We start from the raw sequence: 18,671 nt of genomic DNA on the forward strand, positions 1-18,671 counted from the left end.
ATAGAGCTTAGCCTCTGAAAGGTCAGGTCGTTTGGAATTCTGAAAGATTATAAGGATGAACATAACCTAGGAGATGCTGTTAATAAAGGAGAAAAAGAAGATTCAATTGGTGGTAGGAACAGGGAGTTGTTGGGAAGGTTAAGTTCCCCAGTTATAATGAGAGGCCTCTTTCCATGGTAGATCACAGTTTGATAGAGATTTTAGATAGGAGATGAAGTTATAACCTAAACGAACTGGAATTGGGGCTTGCTTGCTTCCCTCCTTCCTTCTCTTTCTTTTCTTTCTTTCTTTCTTTCTTTTTTTTTTGGTGAGGAGATCAGCCCTGTGCTAACATCTGCCAATCCTCCTCTTTTTTTTTTTTGCTGAGGAAGACTGGCCCTTGGCTAACATCCGTGCCCATCTTTCCCCACTTGATATGGGACGCCGCCACAGCATGGTTGGCCAAGCAGTGCATTGGTGCGCGCCCAGGATCCGAACCGGCGAACCCCTGGCCGCCGCAGCAGAGCGCGCGCACTTAACCGCTAGCGCCACCAGGCCAGCCCCGCTTTTCTTTCTTTTCTTTTTTTTTTTTTTTAGGGCCAGAGCTGCCAAGCGTTAAATCATTGGGTCTAGGGCAGATTTGAAGGCAGAATATCAAGATTCTGATAGAGTATAGCTACTATCTGGTTTATTTGGCCAATGCTTCAACTCCGAGCCAACTTCTAAACCAGAGAGACATCCTTCAAATGGTTATAGTTGGGCAGCACAGTGTCCAGCATTCCTCAGCACCTTGCAGGTCAGGATTATAGGCTAAGTTCTGGTTGATATGATTGGTAGAGCAGTGAGGTTAAGGAAGGGAAAGTGAGATTTTTAGCATGCTGTTGTATTGCCCCTTTGTTTTGTTCTTACCACTGCCATTCCTTCATCTTCTGTAAAGGAAAGTGGTTCAGATTTTTCACTGGGCTTAGTTGAAAGGCACAGGGTTCTAAAGGAGTTTGGGATATACAGTTGATTTGAAGTTTGGCCATTAGCTAGATCAGGGATTGGCAAACCGGCCTGCGGACCAACGCCAGCCCGCCACTGTATTTGTAAAGTTTGTTGGAACACAGTCAGGCCCCATTTATTTGCATAGTGTTTATGGTTGCTTTTGTGCTACAACAGGGGAGTTGAGTAGTTGTGACAGAGATCCATATGGCCTGTGAAGCCTGAAATTTTTGCTCTCTGACCCTTTACAGAAAAAAAATTTGACAACTCCTGAGCTAGATCTTGGTCATTGACTATTAGGGTCCTCTTGCTGAGCCTGTGATATGCTCTGGCCAATATGTTAATGTGGTGGGGACCCCAAAGTCATCTTAATTTGTTTATCATAATTTTAACAATAAATGCTAGAAGTTTTGATGTTTTATATTTCATTCTCCATAGAAGTGATAGGTGTGATGTTTTATCTTTTCTCACCAGTCCCACTCTCAAGCCGAATTGTATTTCAAAAACCACAACTGTTAATCTTTCTCATCATATACAGCAGTCTCAGCAAATGTAGTTCCTAGGAGTAAATTGCTGCACTTTTCCCCTTTTTCTTCCAGTTCCTAGCCCAGTTGTTTTCACATTGTGTTCTTAGTTGAGGTGCTTTTTAAAAAGAGCTGTTTTTGTCTCTCCCAACCTTCTATCACTCCTTGAACCAAAGCATTTGCATTATCTTTTCTGTATTGGGTTTTGCCTAAGAGTTCATTGAAAAGGTGTTCCATTGCTTCAAAGATCTTCAGAAGTTACTGCTCTAATCCAGATGACTAAGCAGTAAGGTGCTCCAACTTTGAATCCTTAGACATCAGTGTGGTACTAGAGTTGAAGTGCTCATACCAAAGTGACCCATAGCTGGTCTGCCTTCTCTAACAGCCTTTACTTCTGGCAGGATAAAATTTGTAGTCATCTGAGGAAAAGAGGCCATGAGCATTGTTTAAAATCCTCATTCCCCCTTCCTTTTGTCATACCTTGACCTTAGGTTGGAAGTTGTGGTCATTGCCTCTAGAACATTGCCAGAGTACTCATTGGAATATGATTTGGCTGTTGTTAGATAGGAGAATGCAGTATCTCTAATTGTAGGGGATTAGATTGCTCAAAGTGACCCAGTATTTTTATAACTACCGACATGGCAGACCTAAAAGATGGTGAACTTTTCTTCTCAGGTACCACTATAGTAGCCCTGCTTTTTATCAATTTTACGTATGCTTCCTGATAAAACTTTCTCTCAATAAAGAGTTCTTATAACTAAAAATAGTATTAAAATTATTAAATTAATGGAAGTAAGTCAGAATACATTTATTAGCAAAAACTGAGCAAGAACCCACTCAAATGATCACAATTCCCACTTGTCTCTTCCACATCCTTCTGGATTCTTAGTGGATTTTAGGACTTTAGGGGAAGATACTTTAGGATTTAAGAGGTAGGAGGCAAGTGGTGCTCTCTTGAAGTGGGAAATAGTCCAACTCCTCATCCATTGTCAGAATGATTTTATTCAGTTATTTTCCATCTGTCTCTAAGAAGATGGCTATGCCGACTCTTGCTGGGGATGGCTGTTTGTTTTCCTATATTCAGTTTAATTATTTGCTGTAACTAATGGATGCCCATCCAGCAGAACAGAGCGTAAGGTAGTTGTATCAGGCATACTTTCATACAATCTGCCAATGCCTTGCTTCTTGAGAATTTATTATAATCTTAGGTTGTTCTGCAGTTCTTCACTTGTGCCGAAGTACCTTTATTTGTATGTGGCTTTGATCTTAATCTTTTCAATTTCTTGTCCTTTATAAGATTCCCCCTCAGAAGATACTCTCTATAAGCATTTGTAACAAAAACACTTTGACCAAAGTTGGTTTCTAGGTCTTTTGATGTGATGATTTACGAGACTAAGGAGGGGAAATCCTTCTGATCACTATCCTATTTCCTTATTTTTCTCTCTCACCTCCCCATTCCTCACTAACCTGCAGGAAGCCTGTCTAGCAGTCCAGAGGAGATGTCAGGAGCTGAGGAGGGGAGGGAGACATCCTCAGGCATTGAAGTGGAGGCCTCAGACCTGAGCTTGAGCTTGACCGGGGATGATGGTGGCCCCAACCGCACCAGCACAGAAAGTCGAGGCACAGATACAGAGAGCTCAGGTGAAGACAAAGACTCTGACAGCATGGAGGACACTGGGCATTACTCCATCAATGATGAAAACCAAGTCCATGACCGCTCAGAGGAAGAGGAGGAAGAAGAAGAGGAAGAAGAAGAGCATCCTCGGCGCCGTGTACAGCGCAAGCGGGCCAACCGTGACCAGGACTCATCAGATGATGAGCGTGCCCTGGAGGATTGGGTGTCCTCGGAGACATCGGCCCTACCCCGACCTCGCTGGCAAGCCCTTCCTGCCCTTCGAGAGCGGGAGCTGGGATCAAGTGCCCGCTTTGTATATGAGGCTTGTGGGGCAAGAGTCTTTGTGCAGCGTTTCCGCCTGCAGCATGGGCTTGAGGGCCATACTGGTTGTGTCAATACCCTGCACTTTAACCAGCGCGGCACCTGGCTGGCCAGTGGCAGTGATGACCTAAAAGTGGTGGTTTGGGACTGGGTGCGGCGGCAGCCGGTTCTGGACTTTGAGAGTGGCCACAAAAGCAATGTCTTCCAGGTGAGGCAAGGGAGCAAAATAGCAGTTGAGAAAATCAGGCATGAGTTAGACAAACCTGAGCTGCTGCCTGGAGTGGGAGCTGATAGTGAGTTGTGGTAGGAATTAGACATCAGGATTCGGTCCTACCTTGGCATCCATAATGACTTAGAGAAGTTAAATACCTTGAAAGACACATGGCAACCTTTTGTTTTCTTGAGCATAAAGACTGTTGGAAGCCTCATATGTAGGGTGCTTGGCAATCATCAGGAAGGTACTAAATGTGCCCTGGTAGGAGGCATATAAGAGCAGAGGCTCTTGAGCCAAACTGCTTGGGTTCAAATCCTAGCCCTACTCTTTACTAGCTGTGTGATGATGTGCAAGTTATTTAACCTCTGTCTTCAGTTTATTTATCTATAATATAGGGCTAATTACATAGAGAGTTATGAGGATTAAATAACAATAGAGGCTAAGTAGTTAGAACTGTGTCTGGTATTTAATAAACATTTGATAAATGTTAATATTGTTATTATTCTCTGGAAATTTTACTCATCAGTCCCATCCATCCTATTGGTACTAGCTATTTATCCCTATGTTCTCTTTCCTTCCCCAGCATCCCCTCAAGGTTCCTTTTTCTTTGTAGCAAATTTATGTTGGCTTCCTGAATCAAGATAGATTTTCCTCCTTTTTTCCTTACTTTTCTCCCCTAGTAGGTAGAGTCCTAGTTCATCTGAGCACTTATCCTGTACCAGTTCAACCTTCCAGAGTCAACTGAAATGCTCTCTTAGAAAAGTTTTTTCTCTCCCTCTCCTTTAACTCTTGGAAGAAATTAGACTTTAACCAACTGTATAAGAGTAGGAGAGCTAAGTTTCCACCTGTTGTGTAACAAAAGGGGGTGAGTTGGGGTTGTCATCATGTTTTTCCCTCTCAAATTCACTTCCTCAATTTCCTTGTGTCCCTTTTTTTATTCATAACACCCCAGGCCAAGTTCCTTCCTAACAGTGGTGATTCCACCCTGGCCATGTGTGCTCGTGATGGGCAAGTGCGGGTAGCAGAGTTGTCTGCTACTCAGTGCTGCAAGAATACAAAGCGTGTGGCCCAGCACAAGGGAGCGTCCCACAAGGTAAGTAAGTCCTTGCCCCAAAGGTTGTGCAATCCAGATCCCCTGTGGCTCTCAGCCAAGGCCTTCCCATATCTCTGCCCATTGTGTCCCTTTTATTGTGGTCGCCTTCTTCACTTTCTTTCGTCCTAAGATTTGTAGATAAGAAGAGAGAAAAAGCAGCCACCCTAAACTTCTTGGAAGACACGTATTTGAGAGATCTCTAGATCTTTCACATATGGCGTTCAGTTGATTGTACTTAACCTCGAAGCTGAGCCATGGTTGGTTTGAGGTCTCCTCTGCCATCTAAACCTTTAAAATTTACTCTGATTGTATTTAAAACACCTTAACAGCTCCAAGGTGCTAGTGGTTGGCTCCTCATATGTGAGAGCTCCAGCTTTTCTGCTCACAACTCTCAGTGCACAAACAGCACTATTTCTGGAAGCCCTATTTAGAGCTGGGAATATAGGCCAAATAGTCATGGTGGCAGCCACTGAGAAGCTAAGAGCTGCTTAGTCTCACACTAGGCACTGTGTTCTTCCATGCCATGGAAAGAGAATGGGTCTCTCTTCTTACAAACCCCAGGCAAATATGTAGGTGGACCTGGAGTATCCTTTTCTAGCCCAGATGGCTCAGCCCTATTTCTTTGATTCTTAAGCCTATCCCCAAGCCATTAGATAAATAACTGTTAGAACTAAGCTATAGGGAATGAAACTTGGACATCATTTCTATCCCCCACTTGAGGGTGTAGAATTGATTTTATTTGAGAATTAGTCCTAATGGTTGATATTATCCTTTGGTAGCACTGTTCAAATCCCTTGGGGACTTAGTTGAAATAGCAAATCACCTATCTTTTTGACAGGCTGTAAGTAATTCACACAGAACAAGAAAGAATGGGCTTATTAAATTATCTCTTTTCCTGGGATTTTACAACAAAAAGGGTAGACATTTCTCTTGCTGAGTTGTTTTAAATGCAGCCCTTCCTAAAGATAAAGGAGTGAACTAGACAACCTCTAATTCTAGTCTTTAGACACCTCATCCTTTCCCTTTTTTCTCCTTCAGTTGGCCCTGGAACCAGACTCTCCCTGTACGTTCCTCTCTGCAGGTGAAGATGCAGTTGTCTTCACCATTGACCTCAGACAAGACCGGCCAGCTTCGTAAGTATAGCAGTAGAATTTTCACGGAACTGGAGCTCTTGGCCTTGAAAATATTCCACATGCTCTAGGTAATGCTCTACTCTCTGGTCCATCAGAATAGTCCCTTTGTGCTTATGAGAAGAAGCAGATTAAGGTTTAGGGGAATATCCTTATGTCTTTGTTGCTGTTTGTCTGTTTCTCAGCAGTGAAATACTATTCGGTCTACCTTCATTTCTAAAGCAAGGTTCAGTTATCTTATTACATGTGGGCTTTAATAACTTTTTTCTTTTTTTTGGTGAGGAAGACTGTCCATGAGCTAACATCTGTTGCCAATCTTCCTCTTTTTGCTTGAGGAAGATTGTCCCTGAGCTAACATCTATACCAGTCTTCCTCTATTTTGTATGTGGGACACTGCCACAGCATGGCTTGATGAGCGATGTGCAAGTCTGTGCCCAGGATCTGAACCCGTGAACCCCGGGCTGCCCAAGCGGAGTACGTGAACTTAACCACTACACCACCAGGCCAGCCCTGAGCTTTAATAACTTGATGATCTTCCACTCTCCATTCACTTGGATGCCACTCAGCTTACCCACAAGAAGCACATTCTGAAAGCAGCTTAGAGATGTGGTCCTATGTAGTTTTCAGTTCAGTTACGTATAGAAACATGTAAACAAATAATAAATCTTGAACAAAAATATTGGTAGCTATAGTAGAGCTCTTAGCATATCACAGTTCATTTTTTATAGGAATTTGAGACTCATGGGTAAATTATATCTCTTTTTAGCTGTGTGATACCATAGAAAGAACATAGCATCTTGTTTGGATCCAGGCAGACCTAGGTCAAATCTCAACTCAGACACTACTATTTATGACCTATGTAACCTTTCTGAACTTCAGTTTCTTCAGCCTCACTCTGGGCATAATCGATCAATCTCTTTTTCTCTGGTTTCTGTGAGGATTATTGATAAGTGTATTTGATGTCCTGACATGGTGTCTGGCACTATGACTGGAACTGATTAAATTGTAGCTACTAATTATTTTATTTTCCTTTTTTCATTTTTATTGCTCTTATAGTAAACAAATACATCTTGTTTTAAAAATTAAAATAATAAGTATATGGACAAAATGTAAATGCTCCCTCATGCACACTTCCCTTACCCCGCCACCCACTTTTCTAGCTGTTGGTAACCATTGTTAAAAATTTTGAATACCTTTCCAATCCTTGTTGTATACTTTTACGTGTCTTAATATATACATATACACTTTTCCCCATAAATGGGATAATTATATGTATATATAAACATATGTGTGTATATATATATGTTTCTGTAATTTGTTTTTTTCACGTTATTATGTCTTTTGGAGATCTTTCTATGTCAGACCATAAAGGTCTGCCTTGTTTTTGATCATGACATGTGCATCATAGCGTTTGGTGTACCACAGTTTGTTTGGTGTACCACAGTTTATTTAACCACTACTTTGTGGATGGATTATCTAGATTATTTATTGTGTTAAAAATTAAAAATTATCATAACAAATCTTGTCTGTCAATACCAATATTGAGTAAGGGATGTCACTGATTTACATAGCATACAAGTAAAACATAGGTTAATTTAGGGAATATAATTTTAAAGCTGATTATTATTAGACTTTTATTTTTAGAGAGATAAGTTTAGAAAAAGTTCTTTAGAAAGTGCAAGAATTTCAAAAACTGCTTAATGTTTTAGGCTTGTAGAAAGGATGTACTGGTTACTTACATAAACCTCCAAGAAGTTGAGGGTTGAGAGATAATGGGTTTATACTGGAAAGGCAACAGGCCTGGGTGACAAGGGATCTGCCTGCTAGTACTAGCCTGCAGTTATCTAGCTTTGAGAAAATCATTTAATCTCTTGAACTGAATGATGTTTGTTATTTTCAGTTCTAAAGTTCCATGGTTCTCTGATGATAATAGAACATAGCAAGTTTTTCCAGAGGGGAGGGGAAGGGCAAACATGCAAAAAAATGATAGGCGTTTGTTTGGTCTGCTCTGGTAGAGAGTTGTGAAGCAGAATAAGATCTTATCCGGTGGATCAGGTTCAGAGGAAAACTACTGTTAGGCCACAAGGAATTAGGAATCTGGTTCAAGTAATGGGTAGAACAGATGACTAGCAGATTATCAAATTTGGAATGAAATGATTTAGACAGAAGATCTGACTGAGAGTTGACCAATGGATCTAGATGCAAGCAATGATACATAGAGTAGAAACTAAAAGAGGGAACATAGGAGAAACTTAGAATAGGAGGAGGCCCGAATTCTGGATTTGGGGAATAAGAGACAGTGAGCCTTCAAAAGTTTTTGCTTTGGGAAAGTTGAAGAAGTAATAGAAGGGTGGAATGAGGTGGGAGACTGAATGTGAAGGTTATGGCCAGAAGATCCAAGCTATCCTTATGCGTTAAACTGGTACCTGAACATCCACCTATATCAGAGGCATTCCTCTGTGGAGTTGGCATGGGGGAGTTTTTCTTTTGTGTATATATGATAGCTGAGTCTCAGGAAGCTGGTGAAATTGGCTAACATTTCAGGAAAGGACTTACATTTGGAGCTGTGGGTGGGATATTCCTTTAGCCAGTGGAAGCCAGTTTGAGATATTCTTCAAAGGAATCCTTTGGTCAGATCTGTAATTACTTTTTCCTTTTTGCTGGAACATACCTGCTCATTAAAAAACTGCAAATTTTAAGGCTAAATTTGGTAAATTGTTTCGTATGGTTTTGTGTGCTGCCTCCCTTTGATGTGAAAATTTTTTTTTCCCGCTGTCATGATTAATCATTTTTATAGCCCCTCTGCATGTTCCTCAGAGAGCTGAAGGTACTCTGTGCACTTATGCATTGGGAGGGAGAATTGTTTGTTTTAGGTAAATAAATTGAGGCATAGAAAGATTGAGCTTTTTGTCAGGATTACATGATAGTCGAGCCAGTACTTTATAATCTGTCCCTTCAGTTTCTTCATTTTGCTTCCACATGGTAATCTTTATATTTGTCTGACCTTCTCTTTCTGAAAATCCAAATTGTTGAGGAAATTGAAATGGTCCTGTGAAAAGGAGCAGCATCTGCTCCTATTCCTTTCCCCTATCTAAAACCCAATAAGAGCTGCCTCTTCTCCATTGCTAGTTTTGTTCCTGAAACTCTTTTTTGATATGTATTCTGCCTTGTGTTTTTGAGGGTTATGTATGTGTTTGTGTGTTTTCTCTAATGACATTCATTTTTAATGACCTCTGTACACTAGTCTTTTTATGGAAGCCTGCAGAGATTTTAAAATCAAATAAAATCTGTCCACTTTGCCTAGAGCAGCTCTAGGCTGCAGTGACTTTGACCATACAGAGAGGATGCAAAAATCGTTTCTTTACAGAGAAACTCGTTGTCATGGTTATATTTCTTTCAGTTTCCATAGCAACAGAAATAAGCAAAAGCTTAGAATTAAAAATGAAAGCTAAAGCCAAGCCCCTTCTTTTCGTATGAGTTTACTAATTTTTTTTTTGGTGAGGAAGATTGGCCCCGAGCTAACACCTGTTGCCAATTTTCCCCTTTTTGCTTGAGGAAGAATGGCCCTGAGTTAACATCTGTGCCCCTCTTCCTCTATTTCATATGTGGGTCTCTGCCATGCCATGGCTTGATGAGTGGTGTAAGTCCACACCCAGGATCCAAACCTGTGAACCCCGGGCCGCTGAAGCAGAGCACGCTGATCTTAACCACTGTGCCACCGGGCCGACCCCTCCTAATCTTTATGATGTCAAATTTGACTGCTTGGACACTTTGATATGGGAAGACTATTCATAGTGCCACCCTTAAGCTGGGACAAATTATAGCTATTTAGCCAGAATCTTCTGGCTAAAACTCTGAAATTTTGTAGCGTTTCTTCAGGGCCCCATGCCCTCCTAAGGATCACCTTTTTTGTGGTACAACCAGAAGAATAATTTAGAAATTATTTTCCAACCTCAAAAACAGCTATCTTCATAAGAAACTTCTTTCCTAATTTGCTTCAGATAAGGAGAGAAGATGCTGTTTTGGATTGCCCTTGTGCTAGAAAACTATGGCTTGTCATTTTTCAGCGTGCTTTTTTGAAGCTGCATTTTAAGTGACACTTTTCTGAAATCTGGGAGGTAGACTCTGACTTTAAGGTCTTTTCTGTCCACTCTTTCTATGATTCATCCTCCCCTCGCTCCCTGCTCCCAGGTGATTGGGAAGATGTATTTATAAATAAAGAATGGGAAGATGTGGGTAATATTGTCTGTTTAATGATTGGTTATCATGTTGGACTCCACCTAAACTGAGACTACTTGAGGAGCAATACTTTCATATACTTTTAACTATAGTTCTTGAAGAACACCAGAAAATGACTTCACCACATGTTTTTTTTTTTTCCATCCCCAGAGTAGTATTTAGTAAATATATGTGGAGGTGGTTTTTGTCTTTTTCTTGTTCCAGTGTTCAAAACAAACAAAACCACTTTTTTTCTTTCTTTCCAAATGAGAATCTGTTTGGTTTCTTATTAGCTATGTCTGCATTACTCTCTCTGCTCTCACTGGCCATGACCACCTAGATCTTTTGGAGAATATAACTTTTGTGTTTTTCTTCTCTTAAAGGAAACTGGTGGTGACAAAAGAGAAGGAGAAGAAAGTGGGGCTGTATACAATCTATGTGAATCCTGCCAATACCCACCAGTTTGCCGTGGGTGGACGAGATCAGTTTGTAAGGTGAGTCTGTGGCTGTTTTGTGTCCTTGAGAGTTGGAGACTCTGATACATTGTCTACTACCAGGTGTCCCTTATGGAAAGGTATGAATTGCTTAGAATTCCAGTAACCACCATCTTGATTTTTTTACCATCTTCCAAAGAGTTTAAGCTTCTGAGGCATTCTGTTCCCTAATGTAACAATCTCTGAGGATGGCTTAACATAGTATAGAGATTATCAAGTTTTAAAGAAGTTTGATGAATTGACCAGCATCCCCACATAGCAGCTAAGGCATAAACCCAGGTTTACTAGCAAGTGCTGTATTAGTAAATATCTTCCACCATTCTTCGTATATAAATTAACACGCACTAGATATTTTAAATACTAGTTTCAGATACAGAAATGATTTGACTTGGGGGAGTACTTAGTGTGAACTCAGGGTTTTTGGCTCCCACTGTCCTGAACCACTTTTCTTTATCCATAGTGATATCTTTGTTACTGTGAACATCTGTTCTAAAACTGATGATTGAGGCACATCCTAAGGAAAATAGAGTTCATGATTTAATCTCCATGTGTACCAGTTAGTTTCCTGGTGACCCATAGTCACAAACTGTATCCCAGTTCTATCTAGTTGGCCTATTTTTTTGGTTGCTGAGGGATCATCAGTTTGAAACGGAGGAGGGAAAGGATCACTAGAAAAATGAATGACTTTTTGCTCTCCTGAAGGTGGGTGAAAAGCATTGTCTTTCTTTTTAAGTGAGAGCACATTTTTATAACTATGTTCTGAAATTAATTTTGTTAATAAGAATCATGGGGATAGACTAAGTTTTTAGAAATACATGAGAGATGACTTTAGCTTGTTCGAGAATCTTGCCACAAGAGAATTGGACAACTCTTAACTCTGTCTTCTTCTTCTGTTTCCCTTGCCTTCTAAATTCCTTTCCTCTGTTCACCAATAGCAAATACGTAGCAGTAGATTTTTTTTTTTAATAAGAAAGTAGGTTTTTTTTTTAATCAGATCAAAAAGGATTGTAGTTGTCAGAACTCTCAGATGCTGCCTTCTCAAAATTGAGCATTCACTAAAATTTCTAATTGGGATTTCCTGCTTAGAGCTCTGGATTGTTTGAAAAGTCAGTGTCTCTAGATAATCCAACCACTAGAACCTCGATGTTTGAAGGAGATTGGAGGAGTTGGCTGTATGAAGAACTGCAGTTGATAATGCCTAAATCCAAAGCTGATACTTTCCCAGGGTTCGAGTGGGGCTGGAAATTAGTTTTAGCATTTCCGCACAAGGAGAAATACTCAGATCTTCTGTCTCTTGTCAGCTTCAATATCCTGAATCCCTTGGTACATCCCAAGTTCTCAGCAGATAATAGCCTATTCACTTGGCAGAAGCAGGTGTAGATTTTGAGGCACACTGACCCTGCATGAGCAGATAGCCCTTCCAGCACCCCAACTCTTCTCTGACATCAGGATCATCCTCAGTTTATCTGGCACCTCTTCAGTTCAGCGAGTTGGGTGTTTTGGGATTCCTCTTTCTTGATTCTTTGAAACAACCTAAAGAGCTCACCTTCCAGTACAAATTTGAAAATACTTTTGCTGAATATTTTATATCATAACACCATTAGCTTTCACTCCTAGCCTGAAAGAATTTCTTCATAGGAATACAGAGAAATAGCTTACTCATCCTCAAGCCTTTTGCATCATGAATACTGAATTTTAGTTTAGGATTACAAAGAAGCATTTAAGGGAAGCCTTCGAGAAACATGTGTTTTGGCCTATGGCCAAAAAAGGAAGAAAGAAAAAAAAGTAGGCAAGTGGAGGTGGTGTAGGTGTGAGTCCCTACTACTAAATTTTGCTTCGATTGGTTTAAGAATTTACAGGTGTGAAGACAAGGAGAATGTATCAGATGAATGAATCCTGTAGTGGTAGATTTTGCATTGTGATTGGTTGACATGTAAATTTATTGCTAAAGGGTTTGGTATGGGCCCTGGTTCATACAACACAGTCAATAAATAGGCACCTTGCTCCCCTATCTTTAGAGTGATGTCAGAGACACTGAGAGAACGCTAGATTAAGAGCAGGTGGGGTGGGCCGGCCCTGTGGCGTGGCTGTTAAGTGTGCGCGCTCCACTGCTGGCGGCCCGGGTTTGGATCCCGGGCGCGCACCGATACACCGCTTCTCCGGCCGTGCTGGGGCCGCGTCCCACATGCAGCAACTAGAATGATGTGCAGCTGTGACATACAACTATCTACTGGGGCTTTGGGGGGAAAAAAATAAAGAAAATACAGTTTAAAAAAAAAGAGCAGGTGGGGTAAAAGAGGAGGTGAGGAGGGAAGAGAGAGGCTTAAGGTAACAAGTTAGTGGGTACCTGAAGGCCTGTGGAGAGAGTTGCAGTAAGAGTGTTGAGACCGCGCTGAAACCATTCTTTGATTTAAAATGTCAAGGGCATAGGAAGACTCAATATTGTGGAGATGTCAGTCCTTCCCAACTTAATCTGTTGATTCAACGCAATCCCAATCAAAATCCAAGCAAGTTACTTCATGGATATCAACAAACTGATTCTAAAGTTTATGTGGAAAGGTAAAAGACCCAGAACAGCCAACATAGTATTGAAGGAGAAGAACAAAGTTGGGGGACTGACGCTACCTGACTTCAAGACTTATTATAAAGCTACAGTAATCAAGACAGTGTTGTATCAGCAAAATAGACAGAATAATGGAATAGAATAGAGAGCCCAGAAATAGACTCGCATAAATATAGTCAACTTATCTTTGACAAAGAAGCAAGGGCAGTACAATGGAGCAAAGACAGTCTCTTCAACAAATGGTGCTGGAACAACTGGACATCCACATGTAAAAAAATGAATCTAGACAAAAATTTTACACCCTTCACAAAAATTACCTCAAAATGGATCATAGACCTAAAAGTAAGACCCAAAACCGTAAAACTCCTAGAAGATAACTTAGGAGAAAACCTAGATGACCTTGGGTGTGGTGATGCCTTCGTAGAAACAACACCAAAGAAATGATCCATGAAAGACGTAATTGATAAGCGAGGCTTGGTTAAAATTACAAACTTCTACTCTGTCAAAGACAATATCAAAAGAATTAGAAGATAAGCCACAGAGCCTGCCCAGTGGCTTATCGGTTAAATTTGCATTCTCTGCTTCGGTGGCCTGCGGTTCACTGGTTCAGATCCTGGGCGCAGACCTACACACTGCTCATCAAGCCATGCTGAAGTGGCATCTTACATAGCGCAACCAGAAGGATGTACATCTACTGGGGCTTTGGGGAGAAGAAGAAGGAAAGGAGGAGGAAGATGGGCAACAGATGTTAGCTCAGGGCCAATCTCCCTCAGAAAAAAAAATAAAAAGGAAGACAAACCACAAACTGGGAGAAAATACTTGCAAAAGACACGTCTGGTAAAGGACTAGTATCTAAAATATACAAAGAACTCTTAAAACTCAACTATAAGAAAACAAACATGGGCCCAGCCTGGTGACACAGTGGTTAAGTGCATGTGCTCCACTTTGGTGGCCCAGGGTTCGCAGGTTCGGATCCAGGCGTGCACTGACGCATCGCTGGTCAAGCCATGCTGTGGCGGCGTCCCATATAAAGTAGAGAAAGATGGGCACGGATGTTAGCCCAGGGCTGGTCCTCCTCAGCAAAAAAGAGGAGGATTGGCATCAGATGTTAGCTCAGGGCTGATCTTCCTCACAAAAAAAAAAAAAGAAAACAAACAACCCAATTAGAAAATGGGCCAAAGACCTAAACAGACACCTCACTGAAGAAGATATACAGATGATAAGTATAAGAAAAGATACTCCACATCATATGTCATTTGGAAAATGCATATTGAAACAACAATGAGATACCACTACACATCTTTTAGAATGGCTAAAATCTGGAACTCTGACAACACCAAATGCTGACAAGTATGTGGAGCAACAGGAACTTTTATACATGGCTGGTGGAAATGCAAAATGATACAGCCACTTTGGAAGACAGTTTGTTGGTTTCTCATCAAACTAAACATACTCTTACCATATGATCCAGCAATTGCACTTCTTGGTATTTACCCAAAGGAGTTGAAAACTTATGGCCACGCATAAACCTGTACACAGATGTTTATAGCAGCTTTATTCATAATTGCCAAAACTTGTAAATAAAAAAAAGTACCATTCTGATGGATGATGCTGATGATGGGGGAGGCTATGCATGTGTATGAGCAGGGAGTGTATGAGAAATCCCTCTACTGCCCTTTCAATTTTGTTGTAAACCTAAAACTGCACTAAGGAATGAAGTCTTAAAAATAAATAAAAATGTCAAGATCCTTCCTGTTCTATGCTCAGAAAATAGGGGAAAAATTCATATTCATCTTTGTATCACCACTGTGTAGCGCAGGGGTTGGCAAACTACACTGCCTGTTTTTGTAAATCAAGTTTTATTGTAACACAGCCATAGCCATTCATTTGCATGTTATCCATGGCTGCTTTCATGCTACAATGGCAGAATTCAGTAGTTGTGACAGAGAGTAGACGGCCTGCCACCTTAAAATATTTAACTACCTTGCCAGTTAAGAAAAAGTTTGCCAACCCCTCGTCTAGCATCACATCTGGAATATAGTAGGTTCTTAATAAGTACTTATGGAAGAAAGGGGAAGGAAGGTAAGAATTTCCCCATAAAGAAGGAGGACAAAAATTAGATACTGAGGAACACAGAATAGTCCATACACCAAAATGTTGAGTATTTACTTATTTTTTTAATAATTTGCTGAAGTTTATGATGGCTTAATGACAGTTTAGAGCTGTTGATTTGGACATAGTTTAGAGGGGAAAAAAAATCTGATTATCAACTGATATATTTGTTGAAGAGCAGTAATTGGTAGTACAATAGCTTCTTTTTCTGTTTTCTTTTTTGGCTCATTTAGCAAAGCAAACATTTCCTGGATATTCTCTTTATGCAGGATATTAAGCAAGGGATTGTGGAAAAAACATATATTGATTCATTCATTTATTCATCCAGCATCTGCTGTGTATTTAGATATATACTTGGCTAGACATGGTCTCTGCCTTTAAGGATCATTCTGGAGAAACAGATATATAAAGATTAAAAATATTAAGTGATTTACTCAGTATTACTCATCTAGTAAGTAGCAGAGTTAGTATGTGAACTCAGATCAGACTCTTTAAATATGGTAGGAATCATTTCACTAGCTGTTCTTCCTGAAAGAAGAAGCATTAAAGACAAATGGGGAATTAGTATATCAGGTAGAGGAAACATGTAGAGGTAAGATAACAAGATGTGACATGAAATGTTCGAGGAAGCATAGCTTTTGGGGGCGTTGTATAATGTATGGGATCTTTGAGAAGTATAGGCAGCATTACTAAGGAGTGTGGACTTATTAGAAAGTACAAAATCACTGAAGAGATTTAAGCAGGGAATTTACATAAAATTTTGCATTTTAGACATAATTCTAGTGATAGTATGAGCAGGGAAATCAATTAGAAGGATACTAGAAATAATCTAGGCAAAATATGACTAAGGGTGGAGAAAGCAGATATAGTCAAGAAATATACCCAGGGACCCAAATTGACAGGAAAGAAATTAGTTGTACCAGAGAGAAAGGACCTGATTTCCAGTTTGGCCACCTCAATTTAGGATAGTGTCATTGACAAAGATTCAGGGGAAGGGGTAGGTTTGGAATGAGTTTAGTTTTGAAAGGAGGAGGATGAGTTTACTTTGGGGCATCCCATTACAGTGTTCAATTGGCAGGTAGTTACAGCTCAGAGTAAGTGTGGACTGGAGACATAGATTTAAGAGATGTATATTTGTATATAGGTGGTAGTTAAAGCATTGGTAGTGAAATTTGATCACCAAAAGAAAGTGTTGAGCAGAATTTTTCCCACCTTTTGAATCTCTGGCCTCTTTGAGAATATAAGGAGAACTATGTAAAAATACACATAAGAACAGTCTCTGGTCATCTACATAGTACTTGGACTCTAGGTTAAAATTTCCATATATAGACTCAGAGGAGAACTTAAGACCAGACCTCTGGGGAACATCAGCGTTTAAGGGATGGGCCAAGAAAGACAAGCCCATGAACAACATTAAGGAGTGACTGGACGTCCAGGAAAGAAAGTGTTTCAGGGAAGGAGTAATGAACAACGTCAGGACAAGAGAGGAAGACCTGAAAAGTATCTTGTTGGCATTGACAGTTAGCTTACTGATGACTTTAGCCAGAGCAGTTTCAGTGGTGAGTTGAGGGTTAGCTAGATTGGAATGGATTGAGAAGTGAATAGGAAGTGAGGAAATGAAAATGTTGAATGTAGATTGCTCTTTTCAGTAATTTGACTGCAAGGGGAAGGACAGAAAAAGCAATAGTAGGAAAGGACAGTAAGTAAAAGGATTTTTAGAAAATGGGCAGACAGTGATGAGGAAGAGGTTGAGAGAAATGGACTAATCAAACAGACAAGGTCCTTGGAGGGATGAGATTAAGAGCAGCTCTGGAAACATGAGGCTCTGAGATTGGAGGAGACTGATGGGTGAAGACAGGGACTAGAGCTGTCTTATTCCTCACTGTATTTCCAGCACCTAGCATAAGACTTGGCACATAGTATGTGCCATAAATATTTGAATGAATGATTAATTTAAAGGTTGTATTGGAGAGATGAGGGAAGGTGAAGGTAGTTTGGTGCTTGATGAGAATGAAGGAAGGAGAGAGGGAGTCTTGAGGACATATAAGTGGTGGTTTGTAATAGTTTGTTGAGGGGATGAGAGGGAGAACTGACCATAAGATTTCAAGAAAGGATTGAAGACCCACTGACTTATATAATGCATGGTCTCTACCCATGAATAATAAACACTGTTGGGAAGGTTACATACACACACAAAAAGCTCTATAGTAATGTTGTTATTTCAGTGAAAATAAACAATAAGTGATCTAAAAGCTGAGAGGAGAGAGAAGCCACTTCAATTGAAGATTACCGCTTGAAATGGGAAGTGCCTGGATAAAAGAGGTAGCATTTGGAAAGTGGGTAGGAGACGAGGACCTTCAAGGAAGAGCATGAGCCAGAACGTGGTTAGGGAACATCCTTTGTCTATCCTGACATCCAGCTGACTGCTGTTCCTGCCACTACATTGAATTGCAACTCTTCAAGGGATCATTTAAAAAATTTTGACATGTTCATTGCTTGTTTCACCACAGGATTTATGACCAGAGGAAAATTGATGAGAATGAGAACAATGGAGTACTCAAGAAATTCTGTCCTCATCACCTGGTAAGATTCATGAAGGTCCTGTGTCTCCAGGCTTCCCTGACTTGACCCCAAAGCTACCCCCAAACTTGTTGGTATGGGGGAAAGAGCTTGGACTTTCGAGGCAGACACCTGAATTTGAATCCTGGCTCTACCACTTATCAGCTTCGTGATCTTGAGCGGTCACCTCACCTTGTTAGCCTCAGTTTTCTTATTGACAAAATCGAGATAAAGATCCTTGCCTTGCACCATGGTGGTCAGGCCTAATGAGATAAAGTGTATATAAAATGGCTAGCACATAGAAGACAACCAACAGAAAGCCCTCTCCTCCCTGAGGTGGTCACATTTCATCAGTTGTACTCCTGTCTCTTGTCTTTTTCTCTCTCAATCTCTGGGAGAAGATACAGGGGAGTTTGAAGGAAAACCTGTTTCCTGAAGGTGGTATAACAAATGGGGGGGTGGGGCATCAGTCAGTATCTGCTCCTTATTGCAGGTGAACAGTGAGTCCAAAGCAAACATCACCTGTCTTGTGTACAGCCACGACGGCACAGGTACGTGAGCAGGGCCCAGCTCCTAGGCTGGCATGCCCCCTCTGTCTAGGGAGCTGCTGAGCCAGTGAGGCATGTGCCCTCCAGTGCTCACCACTGTGCTATAGCTCCAAGTGGAGCAGCTGGGGAGTAGTTGCCGATGGTGAGCACACAGTGGGAGGATGCAGCAGATGACCCTTGGAGATGCCAGGCACCACTTGCAGATGCTGCAGATGATATTTGGCAGGGCCTGTCCTGAAGCCCAGGCTACTTGCCTTAGCAGGTTCTTATGCCTTTGACTCATTTCTGAGTTAATGGGTATGATCTTCCTGAGCATT

The 18,671-nt window shown here is 40.9% G+C and overlaps 1 protein-coding gene across 18 annotated transcripts in view; it reads left to right on the forward strand.

Moving 5' to 3' along the window:
* Window positions 1-18,671, forward strand: part of DCAF8 (DDB1 and CUL4 associated factor 8) — a 41,531-nt gene that overhangs the window by 14,135 nt on the left and 8,725 nt on the right. For all 18 annotated transcript variants that reach the window (XR_015554695.1, XM_004442781.3, XM_087440886.1 and 15 more), the window contains 6 exons: window positions 2,961-3,631; window positions 4,590-4,730; window positions 5,769-5,863; window positions 10,462-10,572; window positions 17,758-17,830; window positions 18,300-18,357. Coding sequence is in view for 17 of the 18 variants with exons in the window: in XM_004442781.3 (XP_004442838.1) it covers window positions 2,961-3,631; window positions 4,590-4,730; window positions 5,769-5,863; window positions 10,462-10,572; window positions 17,758-17,830; window positions 18,300-18,357 (1,149 nt within the window). In the remaining variant the exon portion in view is untranslated. The remainder of the gene's footprint in view (window positions 1-2,960; window positions 3,632-4,589; window positions 4,731-5,768; window positions 5,864-10,461; window positions 10,573-17,757; window positions 17,831-18,299; window positions 18,358-18,671) is intronic.

The sequence above is a fragment of the Ceratotherium simum genome, chromosome 2 (genome assembly GCF_057802395.1).
Source record: "Ceratotherium simum simum isolate JZ-2026a chromosome 2, ASM5780239v1, whole genome shotgun sequence".
In the NCBI taxonomy this organism is placed as follows: domain Eukaryota; kingdom Metazoa; phylum Chordata; class Mammalia; order Perissodactyla; family Rhinocerotidae; genus Ceratotherium; species Ceratotherium simum.